Genomic DNA, 23,857 nt, shown 5'->3' with positions numbered 1-23,857 from the left:
ACCTCATTGAACAGGATGTGGCCGTGGAGACAAACGGGGAGAGAAACGAAGAGGAACAACATCACACCAGGCGTCATCAGAGGTACCAGCCCCCAGATCCTCTCAACTCATTTCAGCAGAGGTTCCTCCAAGCCGTCTAGAGGGATGCAGCCCAACCTGATGCTCACAAGAAGGATGAAGAGACCCTCTTTGCCATGAGCCTGGTGCCAACCCTGGAGAGGCTGCCTCAGCAAAGAAAAGCAGCGGTCAAGGTTAAAATTCATCAGCTGCTTTTCGAAGCTCAATGGTACATTTTCTTTAATCCACAACACAGGTAGTGTCATAAGTACTGGCTCCCCGTGGGAATCGAACCCACAACCCTGGCGTTGCAAACGCCATGCTCTACGAACTGAGCTACACCCCTGCCGGCCATTCCCTCCCCTACCCTGGACGACGCTGGGCCAATTGTGCGCCGCCCCATGGGTCTCCCGGTCGCGGCCGGCTATGACAGAGCCTGGATTCGAACCAGGATCTCTAGTGGCACAGCTAGCACTGCGGCACTAAACTACACCATACATTTTGTAAAACCGGTAACAGGTTACCTTCAGATGAGTCCCATGATACTTGTGGGGGTGTTCAAGTATCATGGGACTCATCTGAAGGTAACCTGTTATGGTGTTCATGAGTCTCCCCTTTCCATAGTGGGGTCATATTATACGTAAAAAATAAATGCAACACGCAATAATTAACAATTTTACTGAATTATAGTTCATATAAGGAGGGCGCATGGGTTGGCCTGGGAGGGCATAGGCCCAGCCAATCAGAATTAGTTTCTCCTCCCACAAAAGGGCTTTAGATAGAAATACTCCCGTTTCCTCAGCTGTCCGGGTGGCTGGTCTCAGACGATCACGCAGGTGAAGAAGCCAGATGTGGAGGTCCTGGGCTGGCGTGGTTACACATGGTCTGCGGTTGAGGCCAGTTGGACGTATTGCCAAATTCTCTAAAACAACGTTCTATGGTAGAGGAATGAACATTAAATTCCCTGGCAACAGCTCTGATGGACATTCCTGCTCGCTCCCTCAAAACTTGACATCTGTGGCATTGTGTTGTGACAAAACTTGGAGGGCCTTTTGTCCCCAGCACAAGGTGCACCTGTGTCATGTCTATGCTGTTTAATCAGCTTCTTGGTATGACACACCTGTCAGGTGGATGATTATCTTGGCAAAGGAGAAACACTCACTAACAGAGATGTAAACAAATGTGCACAAAATTGAGAAATAAGCTTTTAGTGCATATTAAACATTTCTGGGATCTTTTATTTCAGCTCATGAAACCAACACTTTACTGAACAAAATGATAAATGCAACATGTATAGTTTGTAGCCAAAAACAGTTCAGACCGAAGTACTGATTTCAGACTTGTGAGAAGACCGATTTTCTCCTGGTCTAATAAACAGCGCTGTGGCTGCCATTTTCCACCGCAGACGCAGAATGCCGACATACGCGGATGCGGTGGCTTGAGAAGCAGCCCATACAAAAACGATCTCTAGTTTAAAGACCGATTTTAAAAAGTGGATTTTATTATTATGTTAATTAATATTGACACAGCGGTGAGTCAATCGACTTAAGGATTAAAGCCACTTCAGACAATCATATAAATCAGATCGCTAGTGTGTAAAGATTCATTTTATTAAAAAGATACCGCCATTTACATTAAATGAAATAAAACCCTAAATCATTCTGCTTCTAGTACAGCGGAGTACACTTCAATGCACTCGACTGGAACTGCTATATTGCCCAATATATCTGTAAAAAAAAAAAAAAATGCAACAAACACTGGGCAAAGACTAACAAATTAAAAATGCACAGAAAGCTAAAAACATTTCTCACCACTGTAAAAAGAGCCATTGAAATGTACATGGAAAAAGGATCGCTTGGGAATCTGTTGTACATACAGATGAAATAATTCCAAAGCCAGAGGATGAACACCAAGGGATAAATAAAGTAAATGACAGGAGGAGAAAGAAATCAAAATACAAATGGACAAATGTGTAAAATGGCTTCAAGCCCTGAGGCAAATAGGGATAGGAGGGAATGAAGCGGTTTCGCCCCCATGGTCAGTCAGCATCAGGTATGGGGCTTTTCCTCTGGCTGGGAGACCTGGATCGGCTGAAACAAGGCAGGAAGACAATTCGCATTTTCAGTGGAGCACGACCTTTGAAACAAAGCATGAACATTAGTATAGCTATTTCATCAACAGTGCACCAGGCACTACTCCTAACTCAAAATCATCATTGTGTTTAGACACTGGGGACAAAAAAAAAAAAAGGTAGAACCTGAAAGTTGTACAAGCATCTGGTAATCCCCATAACTAAGCAATAGCAAGTAATCTGGGATACAAACTGGAGAAAGACCACATCTGTGGTGCAGGAGAGGGAAAACCAGTGTATAGACAGAGGCGACCCATTTTGACTGAGTTGAATTTAAGTTAGTCTCCAGTACCAAATGCATGAATAAAATAGTCTTACTTCAGTGCCACATGACAGAATGTGTAGGGCAGCGTTTCCCAAATTCAGTCCTTGGGACCCTGAGGGGTGCACGTTTTGGTTTTTGCCCTAACACTACACAGCTGATTCAAAACTTGATGATTAGTTGAAATCAGCTGTGTAGTTCTAGGGCAAAAAAAAAACATGCACCCCTTGGGGGTCCCGAGGACAGAATTCGGGAAACCCTGGTGTAGGGGTATGAGGAGATTCTGAAGTTGAATACCTGTTCCTCTTGGTGGTGGCTGAGCGGGACCTGGAGCGAGATCTGGAGACGCTCCGCGCCCTGGGGCGGGACACTGACCGGGAATGGGAGCGACTGCAGAAGAAACAGCATTGGCGTCAGTGGGCAAGGAGGGGTCTCTAAATCCTCAATGCAATACTGGTTGTAGGTCTGTACAATATGGGCAAAAAAAAATCTAATTGTGATGTTTGTACCAAATATTGCAATTTTACTTGCGATCATAGATTAATTCCAACAGTTTACCTGTGTTTTAAGAAATATAATAAAATTAGAATGATCATTCTAATTTTAAAGGTTGGAATACAGTGGGCAGTTGGAATGCAAATAATGAAAAGGGGAGGAGATGGTTGTGAGTGTATGAACCAAAGTGTTGGTCAGAGTTTCCCATGGGACCCTAATTAGATAAAACATTCAGACAAAGATTTTAGAATATTATTCACCTTTTCTTCAGATTAAGAACAAGCTGTTGCACAAACAATGCTGCTACAGTGGGGGAAAAAAGTATTTAGTCAGCCACCAATTGTGCAAGTTCTCCACCTTAAAAAGATGAGGCCTGTAATTTATCATAGGTACACGTCAACTATGACAGACAAATTGAGAAAAACATTTCCAGAAAATCACATTGTAGGATTTTTAATTTATTTATTTGCAAATTATGGTGGAAAATAAGTATTTGGTCACCTACAAACAAGCAAGATTTCTGGCTCTCACAGACCTGTAACTTCTTCTTTAAGAGGATCCTCTGTCCTCCACTCATTACCTGTATTAATGGCACCTGTTTGAACTTGTTATCAGTATAAAAGACACCTGTCCACAACCTCAAACAGTCACACTCCAAACTCCACTATGGCCAAGACCAAAGAGCTGTCAAAGGAACCAGAAACAAAATTGTAGACCTGCACCAGGCTGGGAAGACTGAATCTGCAATAGGTAAGCAGCTTGGTTTGAAGAAATCAACGGTGGGAGCAATTATTATGAAATGGAAGACATACAAGACCACTGATAATCTCCCTCGATCTGGGGCTCCACGCAAGATCTCACCCCGTGGGGTCAAACTGATCACAAGAACGGTGAGCAAAAATCCCAGAACCACACGGGGGGACCTAGTGAATGACCTGCAGAGAGCTGGGACCAAAGTAACAAAGCCTACCATCAGTAACACACTACGCCGCCAGGGACTCAAATCCTGCAGTGCCAGACATGTCCCCCTGCTTAAGCCAGTACATGTCCAGGCCCGTCTGAAGTTTGCTAGAGTGCATTTGGATGATCCAGAAGAGGATTGGGAGAATGTCATATGACGTGTACCTATGATGGTCAGATGAAACCAAAATAAAACTTTTTGGTAAAAACTCAACTCGTCGTGTTTGGAGGATAAAGAATGCTGAGTTGCATCCAAAGAACACCATACCTACTGTGAAGCATGGGGGTGGAAACATCATGCTTTGGGCTGTTTTTCTGCAAAGGGACCAGGACGACTGATCCATGTAAAGGAAAGAATAAATGGGGCCATGTATCGTGAGATTGAGTGAAAACCTCCTTCCATCAGCAAGGGCATTGAAGATGAAACGTGGCTCGGTCTTTCAGCATGACAATGATCCCAAACACACCGCCCGGGCAACGAAGGAGTGGCTTCGTAAGAAGCATTTCAAGGTCCTGGAGTGGCCTAGCCAGTCTCCAGATCTCAACCCCATAGAAAATCTTTGGAGGGAGTTGAAAGTCCGTGTTGCCCAGCGACAACCCCAAAACATCACTGCTCTAGAGGAGATCTGCATGGAGGAATGGGCCAAAATATCAGCAAGTGTGTGAAAACCTTGTGAAGACTTACAGAAAACGTTTGACCCGTGTCATTGCCAACAAAGGGTATATAACAAAGTATTGAGAAACTTTTGTTATTGACCAAATACTTATTTTCCACCAGTTTGCAAATACATTCATTAAAAATCCTACAATGTGATTTTCTGGAATTTTTTCTCTCATTTTGTCTGTCATAGTTGACGTGTACCTATGATGAAAATTACAGGCCTCTCTCATCTTTAAGTGGGAGAACTTGCACAATTGGTGGCTGACTAAATACTTTTTCCCCCACTGTATACTCCACCACTGGTACCGGCCTGTATTAGAGCAAAAGTTCGCTAGCAAGATTTGCCCTCAGTGGATTTCGCTAGCCAGCTAGCGATCAGCATTAGGGGCAAAACAATTTTGGGGGCAGATTTGGAGCATGTTACAAACAAATAGCATAATAGAAAACGTGGATTTATATTAAGAACAGTGGAAAGCTGCGTTGATTTTGTTTGGGAAAATCTGTTGACTGCATACTGTTTGGTCAATGCATTCAGAGTGAATCTCGAGCACGGGGAGCTGCCTGCTTGAGTGACGGGGCGGGGCTTGGTGTGTGGGATTGGGAAGCGGCCAAAAGAGGAGAGAACTCCAACTCAAGAAAAAAATCTAAATTTAAAAAATAAAGTGTTAGATGGCTAATGGCCTAAACTCAGACACGAGCATGCGTTATTTTAGAATGCATTGTTTTGAATTATAATGATGCCTGGCGGGCGGACGCTTTGACGCGTCGCTCAATTAGAACGGGTCTCTATTTTATCGCTGGCGCTGTAGCCACACAAAATTATTTTTTTCAAGCTCATTTGAACTGGAAGAGAGTCGAGGCCTTACCATTCATGCTAAGCTAGACCTATTCATCAACTTATGGAAACATTTGCTATCACTTAAGATTGGAGATAATATCCTGCTAGCATACAGTGACTACTCCGCCGGTCCTTTCCACCCAGCTCGCTCCGCTTGCTTCACCTGCTTCTGGTGGGTTTTCCCGCACTTATGTGGTATTTAAAATGTCGCAGCCTCTTGCAATACGGATGTCAACATCGCAATTTCGATTAAAATTGGATTAAAATCAGTCAGCCCTAACTGGTTGGTTCTTTTTTGTACTAGCACCCATTCCACTTCAAGCACTAGCTAGGTTTCCATAAATTTGGCAGATTTTCAAGTGAATATTCTAATATTGGCTTTTTACCAGCAGCGGTGTGTTTCCATCAAACCAACTTCTTGCGAATAAAAGGCTGTGCGTAATGAAGTGCACACTAAAAGCTCTAGACAACAGCTTGCAGATACAGTGCAGAGGGTAGGCTACATGATGAGATTATGGAGAAGAGCAAGAATCTGTATTTGTCAATTGGCAGCCAAGCACCAATGACCCTCCATCTATTGGAAAGGAGCATCAAGCTCATCACAGTGCACTTTTACTACCCTGTGAACTTCATCACAATTTATTTAATCTGTAGCCTAATAAACCGTGCATGCTTTTTAAAGTCGTAGTGGGGGGACCACCCTGCATAGCATCGTGTGACTGCACATTTGACTCATGATGGTTATTCTATCAACGATTGCACAATAAATAGTTTCAACCGCAATTCGTCGCAGAATCTAATCACCTACAAAATAAACTATCCACCCTTGTCTATGATATTTTGTTTTGTCAACATTTTAAAAACAATTTGACAGTTTCCATCAGGCCGGTCTTGAGTTTCAGACAGGTACTTTACTCACAAAAATTGTTTGATGGAAACCTGGTTACTGCCATACCTTCAACATAGTATTTCCTAAATTGTCTCAATTCTTCTAGTCAGATTGTAGATTGAGTTTACTTTAACCTGTGCCAAAGTTCTGTATTCTCCCAAGGAATAGATTTCAAAACGAGGAAGGGGCCTCTGCCATGATACAGTAGTACAGTCTTGGGTGCCATATTGGCTGGTTTAAAACATTGACTAAAACTTCCTTACAGGGGATTCCCTCATAACACGATAATTTGGATAGCCAAGCTAGCATCGCCCTCATGTGGGTGCTAACAAGCAGGCTAGGTATCAGCAGCCAATCCAGTAGGTGCTGGAAGCTATAGTACTTTCATAATGTTCAGCTTTCCCCAACTTTGGTCCTCGCCCTACACTCCATCGAAAAAAACAAAACCCATTCATTTTCATCGCCCCCATCGAATTGTGGCAAAGCACGCCACCTTGTTTAATTTCAAGGGCCACACTGGCTTTTCGAAACCACAGTTTCTCATCAGTAAAATGAAAGTAGCAATTACGCATTTTCTACCCAATTGGTAGTTACAGTCTTGTCCCATCGCTGCAACTCCCATAAGGACTCAGGAGAGGCGAAGGTCGAGAGCCATGCGTCCTCCCAAACACGACCCTGCCAAGCAGCACTGCTTCTTGACAGACTGCTCGCTTAACCCGGAAGCCTGCCGCACCAATGTGTCGGAGGAAACACCGTACAACTGGCGACCGTGATAGCGTACATGCGCCTGGCCCGCCACAGGAGTCGCTAGAGCGCAATGGGACAAGGACATCCCGGCCGGCCAAACATTCCCCTAATCCGGACGACGCTGGGCCAATTGTGCGACGCCTCATGGGTCTCCCGGTGGCAGCCGGCTGCGACACAGCCCGGGATCAAACCCGGATCTGTAGTGACGCCTCAAGCACTGCGATGCAGTACCTTATACCGCTGCACCACTCGGGAGGCCCCGCAATCACGCATTATTGATAAGTCATTACTTTCAGTTGCATTGTGTGTCTCAGTAAGAGCTGGACGACAGACATGTTTAAATACAACTTCATGATTGACTATCGTTTATGTGAGCCTCACCTTACTGATCTGCGCACTGGAGTCCTGGATCGACGGACTGGGGTCCTGGACCGACGGACTGGGGTCCTGGATCTGTGCACTGGACTTCTGGACTTAGAACGTGCTGGGGACCCAGATCTACCGTGCAAAGACAATACCCTCTGTGTCATGTAATCTATTCAAAGCAGCTCGAGCCACTATATGCAAACTAAGGGTTGGGATGACTATAGTTGGGATGGTAGCTACAAACTAAAGTCAAAAATAAAATACAATAAAAAGTCACAATATAGTATATTCACCGATTTCTGTAGAAGATTAAGTCTTACCTGCTTCTGCGCTTTGAGTATGATGGGGATCTATTACGCCTGTTAGAGGGAGATAAGGGAACTCATAAAGCTGATAATAGCAATTAAGAAAACACTGATCTGAATCAGTCAGGTCTGTGTCTCTTAGTCTGCATTTACACTGGCAGCCCAATTCTAATTTGGCAAAAGATCTGATCAGTCAGAAGACCAATTATTGGCAAAATGATCAGAATTGGGCTGCCTGTGTTAACACAGCCTTAGAATATCAGACACACAGGTCCAAGGACAGCTAGAATAATACATTATAAAATAACAAAAACACATTTTTCATAGGAGACCCGTCGAGTTAATTTGCAGGGGTCCTTTTGTGAAACAGGACCACTCACCGGTCACGGTCATTACTTCGGCTGCGTGAGCGGTAACGCCTTCCCCTGGACCTTGAGCGAGATCGTGAGCGGGACCTGAGAGGAGAATCATTGATCAACATACGGTATATGTATGGTGGCTACACAAATTACATTATCTTGGAGCCACCATATGAATGTCATTCAACGAAACTGACAATCCAATTAACGGTGAAAGAAACCTTCTGGAGTCGGCAACCTCTACACTGTACCTGCTGCGGCGGCGGCCTCCTCCCCTCTTGCCAAAGCGAGAGCAGTCATATGCATAATGGCCGCTCTCGCCACATTGGTAGCAGCGGTCGTTGGGGTCAAAGTGCCGACGGCTGGGGCGGCCGTAGCGTGACTTGCGAGACATACCCGTTGACAACTCCACTCTTATGCGGGAACCACAGAGCACTCTGAAACAGGACAGTGGTTTAAGAATAGATGGCATACAGTGCCTTCGGAAAGTATTCAGACCACTTGACTTTTTCCACATTGTTAGGTTACAGCCTTATTCTAAAATTGATTAAATATATATTTTCCCTCAATCTACACACAATACCCCATAACGACAAAGCAAAAAAAAAAAGGAAATATCACATTTACATAAGTATTCAGACCCTTTACTCAGTACTTTGTTGAAGCACCTTTGGCAGCGATTACAGCCTCGAGTCTTCTTGGGTATGACGATACAAGCTTGGCACACCTGTATATGGGGAGTTTCTCCCATTCTTCTCTGCAGATCCTCTCAAGCGCTGTCAGGTTGAATGGGGAGAGTTGCTGCAAAGATATTTTTCAGGTCTCTCTAGAGATGTTCGATAGGGTTCAAGTCCGGGCTCTGGCTGGGCCACTCAAGGACATTCAGAGACTTGTACCAAAGCCACTCCTGCATTGTCTTGACTGTGTGCGTAGGGTCGTTGTCCAGTTGGAAGGTGAACCTTCCCCCCCCAGTCGGAGGTCCTGAGCGCTCTGGAGCAGGTTTTCATCAAGGATCTATATGTACCCTCCTTCGTTCATCTTTCCCTCAATCCTGACTAGTCTCGCAGTCCCTGCCGCTGAAAAACATCCCCACAACATGATGCTGCCACCACCACGCTTAACCGTAGGGATGGTGCCAAGTTTCCTCCAGACGTGACGCTTTACATTCAGGCCAAAGAGTACAATCTTGGTTTCATCAGACCAGAGAATCTTGTTCCTCATGGTCTGAGAGTCCTTTAGGTGCCTTTTGGCAAACTCCAAGCGGGCTGTCATGTGCCTTTTACTGAGGAGTGGCTTCCATCTGGCCACTCTACCATAAAGGCCTGATTAGTGGAGTGCTGCAGAGATGGTTGTCCTTCTGGAAGGTTCTCCCATCTCCACAGAGGAACTCTAGTGCTCTGTCAGTGTGACCATCAGGTTGTTGTCCCTGATCAAGGCCCTTCTCCCCTGATTGTTCAGTTTGGCCGGGCGGCCATCTCTAGGAAGAGTCTTGGTGGTTCCAAAGTTGTTCCATTTAAGAATGATGGAGGCCACTGTTTTCTTGGGGACCTTCAACGCTGCAGACATTTTTTGGTACCCTTCCCTAGATCTGTGCCTCGACACAATCCTGTCTCTGAGCTCTACGGACAATTCCTCCGACCTCATGGCTTGGTTTTTGCTCCGACATGCACTGTCAACTGTGGGACCTTATATAGACAGGTGTGTGCCTTTCCAAATTATATCCAATCAATTGAATTTACCACAGGTGGACTCCAATCAAGTTGTAGAAACATCTCAAGGATGATCATCGGAAACCGGATGCACCTGAGCGCAATTTCAAGTCTCATAACAAAGGGTTGGAATACTTATGTAAACAAGGTATTTGTTTGTTTAATAAATTAGCAAAAATGCCTAAAAACCTGTTTTTGCTTTGTCATTATGAGGTATTGTGTGTAGATTGCTGAGTTTTTATTTTATCCATTTTAGAATATGGTTGTAACAAAACGTGGAAAACGTCAAGGAGTCTGAATTCTTTCCGAAGGCACTGCCTGCTAGCAAGTGTCAGGTGTAAGGCATGCAAAAACCTGAAAAATATTTAATATTGAAGACAGTGTTATAGATTGAGCCCTATGAATCCACAGAATACCGTGCTGCTGTATGCAATGCAACCTAATTTGTACTCACTTGCCGTCCATGCCCTTCGTCGCATCCTCAGCATCTCTGGGATCTTCGTACTCGACGAAGGCAAAGCCAGGCGGGTTCCTGGCCACCCAGACGCTGCGCAGAGGTCCATAGTAGCTGAACGCCCGCTCCAACTCCCCCTTGGCAGCACCGTTGCCTAGGTCACCCACATACACCTTGCAGTCAGTGTTGCGCGAGGAGCTTCGTGATGAGTGGGACATCTTAAAATCTGAAACCAGATGGCAAATATTGAGATGTCGTGGAACACCACACAGACCTTCAGGACTAGCACGGCCTGTTGCACTGGGTAGGAAATAATAACCAACTCATCATTTATGAAAATATTTAGAATTTATCCTGCTGCTCATTATTTTATGGGAACAATGAAATAGTTTCAGCACAAGCTACAAATGAGGCTGGCTAAAAGTTAGCTAGCCCAATAATGGACTAAAAGAGCCTAACGTCACGCCTAGTCCAAGGACCTTACATGTTCTGTTTAGAGGTGAATTGGCTCTGGCAACCAAAAACTATAAACGTATTGTGGTAGTAATAATAATAATAAGCCATTTAGCAGACGCTTTTATCCAAAGCGACTTAGTCGTGCGTGCATACATTATTTTTTGTGTATAGTTCTATACTGAAAAAGATTAACACAACATGCAACAATGTCAAAGATTTTACTGAGTTCAGTTCATATAAGGGAATCAGTCAATTGAAATAAATAACGCCCTAATCTATGGATGTCACATGACTAGGAATACAGATACGCATATGTTGGTCACATAACTTAATTTTTTTAAGTAGGGGCATGGAGCAGAAAATCAGTCAGTATCTGGTGTGACCACCATTTGCCCCATGCAGCGCAACATCTCCATCGCATAGAGTTGATCAGGCTGTTGATTGTGGCCTGTGGAATGTTGTCCAACTTCTCTTCAATGGTTGTGCGAAGTTGCTGGATATTAAAGTTGGGAACATGTAGTCTTACGCGTCAATCCAGAGCAACCCAAACATGCTCAATGGGTGAGTATGCAGGCCATGGAAGAACCGGGATATTTTCAGCTTCCAGGAATTGTATACAGATCCTTGCAACATGGGGCTGTGCATTATCATCCTGAAACATGAGGTGATGGCGGCAAATGAATGGCATGACAAAGGGCCTCAGGATCTAGTCACAGTATCTCTGTGCATTCCAATTGCCATCGATAAAACGCAATTGTGTTCGCTGTCCGTCGCTTATCCCTGCCCATACCATAACCTCACCGCCACCATGAGGCACTGTTCACAACGTTGACATCTGCAAACCGCTCGCCCATACGACACCAAACACGTGGTCTGCAGTTGTGAGGCCGGTTGGATGTACTGCCCTTGTCTTTGAATGACGACTCACCTCTTTTGCCAGTTCACGTCACCTATTGTGTGGTCCGAGTCCTCTTTACATTCACATTGCTATGTTTAGAAAGGAACCAAGATATTTTTTCAAACATTCACTCAATGCACTCTGGGTTTTTACAAAGTGCAGACCAAGCCATTCCATTAGAATGTGTTATCGGACAGCTAGATATACCAACGTACATTCTGGAAGCTAAGACTGCATTTAGTTAAAAGATGAGACAATAATTGTAATCAGAAGATACAATAATATGTAAGTACATGTTAATAGTATCAGAATAAATATCAATAGAATAACTGCAGATTAAATAATGCTGTAATTGAATATTGTACACCCAATGTAGGTTACTACCCTGTTAAGAGCTAGAATAGATTGTACCCCATGTTGTGATTTTCACCAAATATATTGTCTTCTCACACTATTCAAACCCCACAATCGAATAAACAGCTTATGAAGCTCTCTTAGCCTATTGATGACATATTGCAAACAAATAATCTGACCTAAAAACTCCACACATATTTTGACATTTCTGTGCTTCCTTGACAATCCCTAGTATCCAAAAACAGCACAAGTTTCTTCCGCAAGCCTGCACGTTCTCATCTTCGCTCTTTTGTGGCATCAATGTGAGGGTTTACGGCAGGGGAAACGGTATTGCAGTAGCTTAGTGCGTGGTGAGGGAATAATGACAAGAAAACCTGTGTAGCTTTGGGTTCACATAGCCCTAAAAAAGGAAACCGGACCGAGGAATTAAACCGAACCTAACTCAGACCACCTCTCGAGATGGTGTCAGTTCGGGGACTCTTTTGAAGGGTCTGAGTTCCTTTAGAGTGTTCACACTGCACAAACAAATTAAGTGAACCGCACAGAGTTCACAAAAAATGACTGAAAGGGAACAAGTGTGAAAACACCCGTAGTTAACATTGGCTAACAAACGCGTTAAGAATACCATGCAGGTCGAGACTAATGTACTTTTATTTAACTTGTTAGTTAACCTCTACGGGATCGATGTCCCATATAAGGGACGGTTGAGCTAACCTGTGTTAATGTAATTAGCATGACCGTTCTAAGTAACAGCAAACTTTCCAGGACATAGACATGTCTTACATTGGCAGAAAGCTTCAATTCTTGTTAATCTAACTGCACTGTCCAATTTAAAGTAGCTATTACAGTGAAAGAATACCATGCTATTGTTTGAGGAGTGCACAACAACAAAAAACTTATGGCAACTGGATTGATACATTCACCTCTGAAAGTAAATAACGTACTTACATTCAGTAATCTTTGTCTGATTTGTCATCCTAAGGGTCCCAGAGATAAAATGTAGCAGTTTTGTTTGATAAACTCAATTTTTATATTCAAATGTAGGAACTGGGTTCTCTGTAGCTCAATTGGTAGAGCATGGCGCTTGTAGCGCCAGGGTAGTGGGTTCGATCCCCGGGACCACCCATACGTAAAAATGTATGCACACATGACTAAGTCGCTTTGGATAAAAGCGTCTGCTAAATGGCATATTATTTATTATTATTATTACAGTTTGAACCCCTGCTGTCTCTGGCTCCACACCCACCCGGCCATCTAGATGTGTGAAAATGTGTGTATAAGCTAAAAGGTCCATCATGTATGACATTCCTGGGAATGTGTAAACTTACATGTTGTATTACCATATATTTTTGTATGTTCTCTATAGTTATGTACTTGAAAATGAATCAATTCGGCACATTTGGGCAGACTTGATACAAAATAGTCCAGTATTGCAATACTTCACTGGATCTATCCAGTGATCACACCGACTGGCCAAAGTCTAAATTGCGCCTAAACTGCAATATTATATTGTGGCCTTCCTCTTGCATTTCAAAGATGGAACAAAAAAAATAACTAGAAAACGCATGTTTTTTTGTATGTATTATCTTTTGCCAGATCTAATGTGTTGTATTCTTCTACATTAATTTCACATTTCCAAAAACGTTAAAGTGTTTCCTTTCAAATGGTATCAAGAATATGCGTATCCTTGCTTCAGGTCCGGAGCTACAGGCAGCTAGATTTGGGTATGTCATTTTAGGCGGAAATGGATAAAAAGGTTCCGATCCATAGGAGGTTAACGTTAGCTAAGAACTGTAATGTTACAAGTAGCAGTAGTTAACTAGCTAGCTGCTACCGGAAAATGTGTAAGTGAAACCACACAACTAACTAGCTAGCTAGCTAGCTAGCAACAGTGGGCAATACAGAACTAGACTAGGCCGCACATTGCATGGTTTCACACGATTTTGTTCACCAAATAAGGCTATAACGTTACAAGTGAGAGAAATATCACAATAAACAGACTGGGTTGAAAACTGACCTTAAGCATGTTTTATTCTTGCCTAAACGTGATTTCAGACAATTCGCCGAAAACGGAGCTTGGATCGATATACAATGCAATGGCTGCCATACTCACTTGATGCAGATAGCTAGCTATGCTAGCGTTAGTTCGCCGCCTCCTCCGTTTAGCGAGTGAATGAACACAGTTTCCCAGTTGGTCTCAGTCAGCTGCAAACACGAGTAAAAAAGCGTGATTCATTTCACGAGTTCATAATTTGTATTTAATGTTATGTTGTCTTCTTTTCCTTAGCATAGTTACATGCCGGGCACTCACCTTTTTAACGGTCGACCCTTTCCTGGATTGACCTAGCTAGCTATAGCTAGCTGCTCACACAAGGCAACAGCACGTTTTACATATAACCAAAGGGAGGAAGTACCGCCAACCTCCCCCGGTCAATCAGAGAGCGCTTCTCATTCGGTTTAAGGGAGGGATTTCCTGAATAGTAACATCCCATTGGTTCCTACAGATATAATGCACCATACATGGTTAATACCACGGGCGCGTGCACACGTCATCTTCTTTTTCGATGAGGTTTAACGGCGGTTGGCATCCAATGTTAATGGTGCATTACCGCCGCCAACTGGACGGAGAATTGAAAAATAATACTTAAAAAAACATTGCGGGAAAGGGGGAAAACGACATCATACAAAATACAAAATTAAACACGTAAACTAACAAAACCCATCCCACTTCTTCAATCACAGTCCACTCCAAAATACATCCCTACACAGGCTCAGGGGCCTTTGATGGCGGAACATTCACCGACAGGATTTCTTGCACGACCTCGGCTGTGAAATCACGAAGACCCCCAAAACGTTCAGCTGCATTCACAATGATTCCAATTTTCTTAGACTTCTTCTCCACTTGTGCTGTACAGTTTATGACCATTGCAATAAATAATACAAAGTCCACCTTTTTAACATGTAGCATTTCACTATCCCTCAGTTGATGAGAAACCTTCACTGGTCGTGGTGGCTCTACTACCATTGTTTCTTCCCCGGCACTCGTTCCTTCCAATCTTCTCACCACCTCCAGATAGGAGACACGCTGGACACTCCTTACCCTTGCCACCTCATTCTCTTTCACCCTAACAGGGCACTCCAGGAATTCAGGCGCATGTTCACCTCCACAGTTGCAGCATTTCACTTCATCTGGCATACAACACTCTTCCCTTCTGCAAACACTTGACACATTACCAAATCTTTTACATTTATGACACTGAAGGGGCTTGTACACAAAAGCTCGTACAGTGTATCTCATGAATCCTAACTTTATATGAGAAGGGAGAGACTTTTTATCAAAGAACAGTAGCATGGATAAAGTGAATTTGGGTTATACACTGTATCGGCAAGATAGAACAGCAGCCTCTGGTAAGACAAGGGGTGACCGTCTATGTATATTTGTAAACAAAAGCTGGTGCACGATATATAAGGAAGTCTCGAGGTTTTGCTTGCCTTTGGTAGAGTATCTCACGATAAGCTGTAGACCACACTATCTACCAAGAGAATGTTCATCTATATTCTTCGTAGCTGTCTATTTACCACAACAAACCAATGCTGGCACTAAGACCACACTCAATGAACTGTATACGGCCAGAAGCAAACAGGAAAACGCTCATCCAGAGGCGGCGCTCCTAGTGGCCGGGGACTTTAATGCAAGGAAACTCAAATCTGTTTTACTTCATTTCTTCCAGCATGTTAAATGTGCAACCAGAGCGAAAAAAAAACTCTAGACCACCTTTACCCCACACACAGAGACGCGTACAAAACTCTCCCTCGCCCTCCATTTGGCAAATCTGACCAAAATTCTATCCTCCTGATTCCTGCTTACAAGCAAAAACTAAAGCAGGAAGCACCAGTGACTCGGTCAATACAAAAGTGGTCAGATGAAGCAGATGCTAAGCTACAGGACTGTTTTGCTAGCACAGACTGAAATATGTTCTGGAATTCTTCCGATGGCATTGAGGAGTACACCACATCAGTCACTGGCTTCATCAATAAGTGCATTGATGACGTCGTCCCCACAGTGACTGTACGTACATACCCCAACCAGAAGCCATGGATTACAGGCAACATCCTCACTGAGCTAAAAGGTAGAGCTGCCGCTTTCAAGGAGCGGGACTCTAACCCGGAAGCTTATAAGAAATCCCGCTATGCCCTCCGACGAACCATCAAACAGGCAAATCGTCAATACAGGACTAAGATCGAATCGTACTACACCGGCTCCGACGCTCGTCGGATGTGGCAGGGCTTGCAAACTATTACAGACTACAAATGGAAGCACAGCCTCGAGCTGCCCAGTGACACGAGCCTACCAGATGAGCTAAATTACATCTATGCTTGCTTCGAGGCAAGTAACACTGAAACATGCATGAGAGCTTTTCCGGACGACTGTGTGATCACGCTCTCCGTAGCCGATGTGAGTAAGGTCTTTAAACAGGTCAACATTCACAAGACCGCAGGGACAGACGGATTACCAGGACGTGTACTCCGAGCATGTGCTGACCAACTGGCAAGTGTCTTCACTGACAACCTCTCCCTGTCTGAGTCTGTAATACCAACATGTTTCAAGCAGACCACCCTAGTCCCTGTGCCCAAGACCACTAAGGTAACCTGCCTAAATGACTACCGACCCGTAGCACTCACGTCTGTAGCATTGATGTGCTTTGAAAGGCTGGTCATGGCTCACCTCAACACCATTATCCCAGAAACCCTAGACCCACTTCAATTTGCATACCACCCCAACAAATCCACAGATGATGCCATCTCTATTGCGCTCCACACTGCCCTTTCACACCTGGACAAAAGGAACACCTATGTGAGAATGCTATTCATTGACTACACCTCAGCGTTCAACACCATATTTACATTTTAGCAGACGCTCTTATCCAGAGCGACTTACAGTTAGTGAATACATTTTTTGATTTATTTTTCATACTGGCCCCCCGTGGAAATCAAACCCACAACCCTGGTGTTGCAAACACCATGCTCTATCAACTGAGCTACATCCCAGCCATTCCCTCCCCTACCCTGGACGACGCTGGGCCAATTATGCGCCGCCCATGAGTCTCCCGGTCGCGGCCAGCTGCGACAGAGCCTGGATTCGAACCAGGATCTCTAGTGGCAGAGCTAGCACTGCGATGCAGTGCCTTAGACCACTGCGCCACTCAGGAGATATACCATATCAATACAAATCAAATTTTATTTGTCACATACACGTGTTTAGCAGATGTTATAGCGGGTGTAGCGAAATGCTTGTGCTTCTAGCTCCAACAGTATAGTAATATCTAACAAGTAATATCTAACAATTTCACAACATATACCTAATACACACAAAACTAGTAAGGAATGGAATTTAAGAAAATATACATACAGTTGAAGTCGGAAGTTTAGATACACCTTGGCCAAATACATTTAAACTCAGTTTTTCACAATTCCTGACATTTAATCCTAGTAAAAATTCCCTGTTTTAGGTCAGTCAGGATCACCACTTTACTTTAAGAATGTGAAATGTCAGAATAATAGTAGAGAGAATGATTTATTTCAGTTTTTATTTCTTTCATCACATTCCCAGTGGGTCAGAAGTTAACATACACTCAATTAGTATTTGGTAGCATTGCCTTTAAATTGTTTAACTTGGGTGAAAAGTTTTGGGTAGCCTTCCACAAGCTTCCCACAATAAGTTGACAGAGCTGGTGTAACTGAGTCAGGTTTGTAGGCCTCCTTGCTCGCACAAACTTTTTCAGTTCTGCCCACAAATATTCTATAGGATTGAGGTCAGGGCTTTGTGATGGTCACTCCAATACCTTGACTTTGTTGTCCTTAAGCCATTTTGCCACAACTTTGGAAGTATGCTTGGGGTCATTGTCCATTTGGAAGACCATTTGAGCTTTAACTTCCTGACTGATGTCTTGAGATGTTGCTTCAATATATCCACATACTTTTCCTTCCTCATGATGCCATCTATTTTGTGAAGTGCACCAGTCCCTCCTGCAGCAAAGCACCCCCACAGCATGTTGCTGCCACCCCCATGCTTCACGGTTGGGATGGTGTTCTTCAGCTTGCAAGCTATCCCCTTTTTCCTCCAAACATAACGATGGTCATTATTGCCAAACAGTTCTATTTTTGTTTCATCAGACCAGAGGACATTTCTCCATAAAGTATGATCTTTGTCCCCATGTGCAGTTGCAAACCGTAGTCTGGCTTCTTTAACGTGGTTTTGGAGCAGTGGCTTCTTCCTTGCTGAGCGGCCTTTCAGGTTATGTCGATATAGGACTCGTTTTACTGTGGATATAGATACTTTTGTACCTGTTTCCTCCAGCATCTTCACAAGGTCCTTTGCTGTTGTTCTGGGATTGATTTGCACTTTTCGCACCAAAGTACGTTCATCTCTAGGAGACAGAATGCGTGGTACCTTCAGGCGTTTGGAAATTGCTCCCAAGGATGAACCAGACTTGTGGAGGTCTACAATTCTTTTTCTGAGGTCTTGGCTGATTTCTTTTGATTTTCCCATGATGTCAAGCAAAGAGGCACTGAGTTTGAAGGTAGGCCTTGAAATACATCCACAGGTACTCCTCCAATTGACTCAAATGATGTCAATTAGACTATCAGAAGCTTCTAAAGCCATGACATCATTTTCTGGAATTTTCCAAGCTGTTTAAAGGCACAGTCAATTTAGTGTATGTAAACTTCTGACCCACTGGAATTGTGATACAGTGAATTGTAAGTGAAATAATCTGTCTGTAAACAATTGTTGGAAAAATTACTTGTGTCATGCACAAAGTAGATGTCCAAACCGACTTGCCAAAACTATAGTTCGTTAACAAGAAATTTGTGGAGTGGTTGAAAAACAAGTTTTAATGACTCCAACCTAAGTGTATGTAAACTTCCGACTTCAACTGGCATGGACTAAGATACAGTAGAATATTATAGAATAGAATGCAGTATATACATATGAGATGAGTAGTGCAAGATATGTAAACATTATTAAAGTGACTGTAAACATTATTAAAGTGACTAGTGTTCCATTTCTGGCCAGTGATTTCAATAGGCAGCAGCAGCCTCTAATGTGCTAGTGATGGCTATTTAACAGTCTGATGGCCTTGAGATAGAAGCTGTTTTTCATTCTCTCGGTCCCAGCTTTGATGCACCTGTACTGACCTTGCCTTCTGGATGATAACGGGATGAACAGGCAGTGGCTCGGGTGGTTGATGTCCTTGATGATCTTTTTGGCCTTCCTGTGACATCGGGTGCTGTATGTGTCTTGGAGGGCGGGTAGTTTGCCCCCGATAATGCGTTCGGCAGACCGCACCAACCTCTGGAGAGCCCTGCGGTTGCGGGCGGTGCAGTTGCCGTACCAGGTAGTGATACAGCCCGACAGGATGCTCTCAATTGTGCATCTGTAAAAGTTTGTGAGGGTTCTAGGTGCCAAGCCAAATTTCTTCAGCCTCCTAAGGCTTTGTTGCGCCTTCTTCACCACACTGTCTGCGTGGGTGGAACTTTTCAGTTTGTCGGTGATGTGTACGCCAAGGAACTTGAAGCCCTCAAAGCTCATCACTAAGCTAAGGACCCTGGGACTAAACACCTCCCTCTGCAACTGGATCCTGGACTTCCTGATGGGCCGCACCAGGTGGTAAGGGTAGGTAACAACACATCCGCCACGCTGATCCTCAACACGGGGGCCCCTCAGGGGTGCATGCACAGTCCCCTCCTGTACTCTCTGTTCACTCATGACTGCATGGCCAGACACGACTCCAACACCATCATTAAGTTTGCAGATGACACAACAGTGGTAGGCCTGATCACAGACAACGACGAGACAGCCTATAGGGAGGAGGTCAGAGACCTGGCCATGTGGTGCCAGGACAACAATCTCTCCCTTAACGTGATCAAGACAAAGGAGATGATTGTGGAATACAGGAAAAAGAAGAGGACCGAGCACGCCCCCATTCTCATCGATGGGGCTGTAGTGGAGCAGGTTGAGAGCTTCAAGTTCCTTGGTGTCCACATCACCAACAAAGTAACATGGTCCAAGCACACCAAGACAGTCGTGAAGAGGGCACGACAAAACCTATTCCCCATAAGGAGACTGAAAAGATTTGGCATGAGTCCTCAGATCCTCAAAAGGTTCTACAGCTGCACCATCGAGAGCATCCTGACTGGTTGCATCACTGCCTGTTATGGCAACTGCTCGGCCTCCGACCGCAAGGCACTACAGAGGGTAGTGCGTACGGCCGAGTACATCACTGGGGCCAAGCTTCCTGCCATCCAGGACCTCTATACCAGGCGGTGTCAGAGGAAGGCCCTAGAAATTGTCAACGAAGCGCCAAGTCTAGGTCCAAGAGGCTTCTAAACAGCTTCTACCCCCAAGCCATAAGACTCCTGAACATCTTATCAAATGGCTACCCAGACTTTTTGCATTGCGCCCTGCTACGAAAATCCATGCAGGAAACGTTCCACTCCGATATATTTTTTAGTCTTAAAACACAGTTCTTCTGCTCCACAGACACACCAAAACTCTAAATAAGACCAATTCTTGTTACTCTCACCAACTCCACACTTTCCTCCAACACATTCCAGATTTTCCACCACAGCTTTACTTCTCTTGTTTCCTTTTATCTTCGCCACTGTAACCCACTCATTGTCACTTTCTTTACTATTAGCTTCACCTGACTCACTAGCAGTTTCAAACAAGACCTCAGTTGCGTGCACACATCAATCATAAATTGACTTTGAGCAGTGTATTCAAATCATAGAGCCCGTTTTAGCATTGGCAGCGCCATTGAGGACTTACACCATTTTGAAGTTGTCAACTGGGTGGGACTTCCCATAGATGCAGTGAAGAGGTCAATGGAATACAGGATACTGATCTAACAAAGTGGATATTCTTCAAATCTGTAATGATTTATGTATTGTAACAGGCCCACAATTTGGTTACTAAAGTCTGATTCTGATATATTTGGCTGTTTTCATTGCATACCATTTAGAACTTTTCTGTTTTAGAAGAAGTGACTGCTAAATGCTAACTCCTGTTCGTATGAGCTGGTAGCATTTTATTTTTTATTTTACCTTTATTTAACTAGGCAAGTCAGTTAAGAACAAATTCTTATTTACAATGACGGCCTACACCGGCCAAACTCGGACGACGCTGGGCCAATTGTGCGGCGCCCTATGGGACTCCCAATCACGGACGGTTGTGATACAGCCAGCATAGAGAGCATACAGAAATCAGTGGTGGTAGTCAAAGTCATTTTAAACTTCAATGCAGTTGATTGGTGGCGATAACATGAATGTATATTGGGGTTGACATTCTTACAAGCATTATACTCTGATTTCTACCTCAACATATTGTGAAATACACATATAAACAATAGCGTAAATGGAGGCAAATTTTGCTGTCAATGAGGAGATTCAGGACCTTTCCCCACGCGTTTCCATGGTATTACCATGGTTTTGGTCGTTCCACTGACTTCTTCACTGCATCTTTGGGATAACATAATACCATCCAGGTCATCAGGAGGGATCAGCCAATGAATCATACTTGTGCACAAACATTCCATAACTGCAGGTGGCAGTAAACACCAACCTTGGCTTTATACCTGTTCAAACAACACACTCCAGGTGGTAGTATGCACCTTTTCAGTTTGTTTACCAAAGAAGTAGTAGAAGAAGAAAATGAACTGCTTCAAAATGGATATGGCCTCATTGGCGCTGCCCATACTCTCACAGATGCCATAATGCGACGGGAGAGGCAATACGGACACGCCTGGTGCCCAAATTGATGACGTATTTCAAGAAAGTGCAATTTATTTTGATTGACGAGGGAGAAAAAACGTGTTGTATTGGTCACCATCTGGATGTCACCATGACATGCAATTAGCTAATGTAACGAATGTGCAACGGTGTTGTATCGAGGTGCTTGCAGCAGTTGAGGTGCTTGCAGAAGTTGCTTCCCACCAGGCAGCTGTATCACATCGCCGGCGGTAGTTAACGTGGCCATTTTCTTCCATCCCACTTAATTTTATTTTGAGTAGTATGGCAGCCTACACGAGAAATAACTTGTAACATTGGTAGTAACCATCTGGATGTCACTGTGATACGGTCTACTGCTCAATGTTGTGAGTTTGCGCTGCAAGCCAGCAGCACAACACGAGGCACCTATATTCACTCCTGCTTGCCGGCCAGGGTGACAGCTAAAGCACCTATATTGTAGTGATTTTCACAGAAAATGTACAACTACGACATTAACAAAAGAAGTTACAAAAATAATATTTACTCTGATAAAAACGGAATGATTCTGAACACTCTCCCAAGTCGCAACTTCGGCCACAAGTTTCTAGCCACAAGCATAAACCAGCGCATAAACTAGATAGCTGGGAAGGGCTCATCAGGACAACTGACGGAACTGTATCCCTCCGTCTCGACTCGAGCTGTGCCACATACTCATCAATTTGAGCACCAGGAGTGTCCGTGTAGCCTCTCTATAATGTGACAGGTACATGTTGCGTCCTCTAACTGTCTCTATGGTTCAAATAAACAGGTGGATGAATGAAACATCTTACAATAGAGTACCACAGTGTTGTCATCATAATACCCATAAAACCTAGCAAAGGTTTTAGAAATGGTTCCAATCGTTTTTCACAATACATTTTTTCATAGGGGATTTTAGAACCACTTAAAAAAAGGTCTGTGTTTCGTGTAGGCTTTCCCTGGGATTACATTTTGATAACTGTGTAAATCTCTCTCGGTCAAGGTGACATTTAACAATACATTTGGCTCTATTTACTCTCGGATTCAAAAATGCTGATTAGCATCAAAGTATACATCATGCAAGACTACAAATCCCTGCAAGCTCCTGCACTTCATCTAGGTGACACCTTTGCTGTCAGCTAGCTAGATACTAGCTACGTTGATCCAAAACTAAATATATATTGAACATTTTCATTACTGTTCCATATTTTATTTATTGTAACTACGTTTTTGTTTTGGGCTTTGTCCCCGTCGTTTTTCATGACGTACTGTGTTGGGTGGAGAAATAAAAAAACCTAATACGTATTCCTGTGACTGTCTTCTAATCATTATACAACGTGACAGAATAATAGACTTTGTAAAATGGAGATAGCGGGAAAGGCCGAGCTGGCGACCATCATAGAGACAGTCCAGCATCACGAGGACTGTCTCTACAGACTCGGCAGCGCCATGGACAGCGTGCTGGCAACCATCCTGCATTTGGAGAGGAATGTGCAGTCCCTCCAGTCTCCAGCACCGGTTCTGGCACCAGTTCCCACACCACCACTACCTACCTCCGTCCCATCTGAGCCGGTCCGCGGAATACCCCTGTCCCTCCCGGAGTGTTTTGATGGCGCGTCAGCGAGATGCAAGGGATTCCTTCTGCAATGCGACCTTTACCTCTTTCACTACGCCGAGGCTGTCTCCAGGAAAGACAGGGTTGCAACAGTCATCTCGGCACTGACCGGAAGGGCCCTGAACTGGGGTGCTGTGGTCTGGGAAACGGGCGGACCTGAGGTCGAGTCCTACGAGTGCTTCACCCTCCTCTTCCGCTCGGTGTTTGATCATCCTGTGGAGGGCCGAGAGGGGGGGTGAGCGTCTACTCCGACTACACCAGGGATCTAGGACCGCCTCGGAGTTCACCCTGGAGTTCCGGACCATCGCGGCCTCCACCGGATGGAACGAGTCGGCTCTGGTCACCGTTTTCCGCAGCTGACTGCAGGAGGAGGTACAGAAGGAGTTAGCCTACCGTGATGACAACCTGTCACTCGACCAGCTCATCAGCATGGCGATCCGGTTGGACAACCTCCTGTGGTCTCGACGAAGACCTGCGCAGATTCCGGAGCCCATGGCTACACCTGCTCCGTGGGC

General features: G+C 44.3%; 1 protein-coding gene across 2 annotated transcripts; it reads right to left on the bottom strand.

The window, feature by feature from the left end:
* Window positions 1-1,646: 1,646 nt before the first annotated feature.
* Window positions 1,647-14,483, bottom strand: LOC311136671 (uncharacterized protein). Of its 2 annotated transcripts, none has more exons than XM_084170887.1 (9): window positions 14,253-14,483; window positions 14,055-14,146; window positions 10,234-10,459; window positions 8,322-8,507; window positions 8,092-8,166; window positions 7,727-7,765; window positions 7,422-7,538; window positions 2,748-2,840; window positions 1,647-2,147 (listed from the first exon to the last, which is right to left on the bottom strand). In XM_084170887.1, exons 3-9 carry the CDS (start codon window positions 10,449-10,451, stop codon window positions 2,096-2,098), a joined length of 780 nt encoding a protein of 259 aa, XP_084027013.1. In that variant the 5' UTR covers window positions 10,452-10,459; window positions 14,055-14,146; window positions 14,253-14,483; the 3' UTR covers window positions 1,647-2,095. The 2 variants fall into 2 exon arrangements, with proteins under 2 accessions (XP_084027013.1, XP_084027012.1); XM_084170886.1 differs by having other exon boundaries at window positions 1,647-2,193; window positions 14,253-14,416.
* Between the last annotated feature and the right edge of the window lie 9,374 nt (window positions 14,484-23,857).

Source organism: Coregonus lavaretus, assembly GCF_964263955.1.
Source record: "Coregonus lavaretus genome assembly, chromosome: 10".
Lineage (NCBI taxonomy): Eukaryota > Metazoa > Chordata > Actinopteri > Salmoniformes > Salmonidae > Coregonus > Coregonus lavaretus.
The sequence above is the reverse complement of the archived record's forward strand: the minus strand, read 5'-3'. Positions and strand labels throughout refer to the sequence as shown.

What these genes read in the sequence shown, in the direction of transcription:
- LOC311136671 (XM_084170886.1), bottom strand. Translation starts at nt 10,451, where the DNA reads ATGTCCCACTCATCACGAAGCTCCTCGCGCAACACTGACTGCAAGGTG. An exon ending in GGAGGCCGCCGCCGCAGCAG is followed by an intron (nt 8,167 to 8,321) that starts GTACAGTGTAGA and finishes TTCTCCTCTCAG; the next exon opens with GTCCCGCTCACGATCTCGCT. An exon ending in CGAAGTAATGACCGTGACCG is followed by an intron (nt 7,766 to 8,091) that starts GTGAGTGGTCCT and finishes TCCCTCTAACAG; the next exon opens with GCGTAATAGATCCCCATCAT.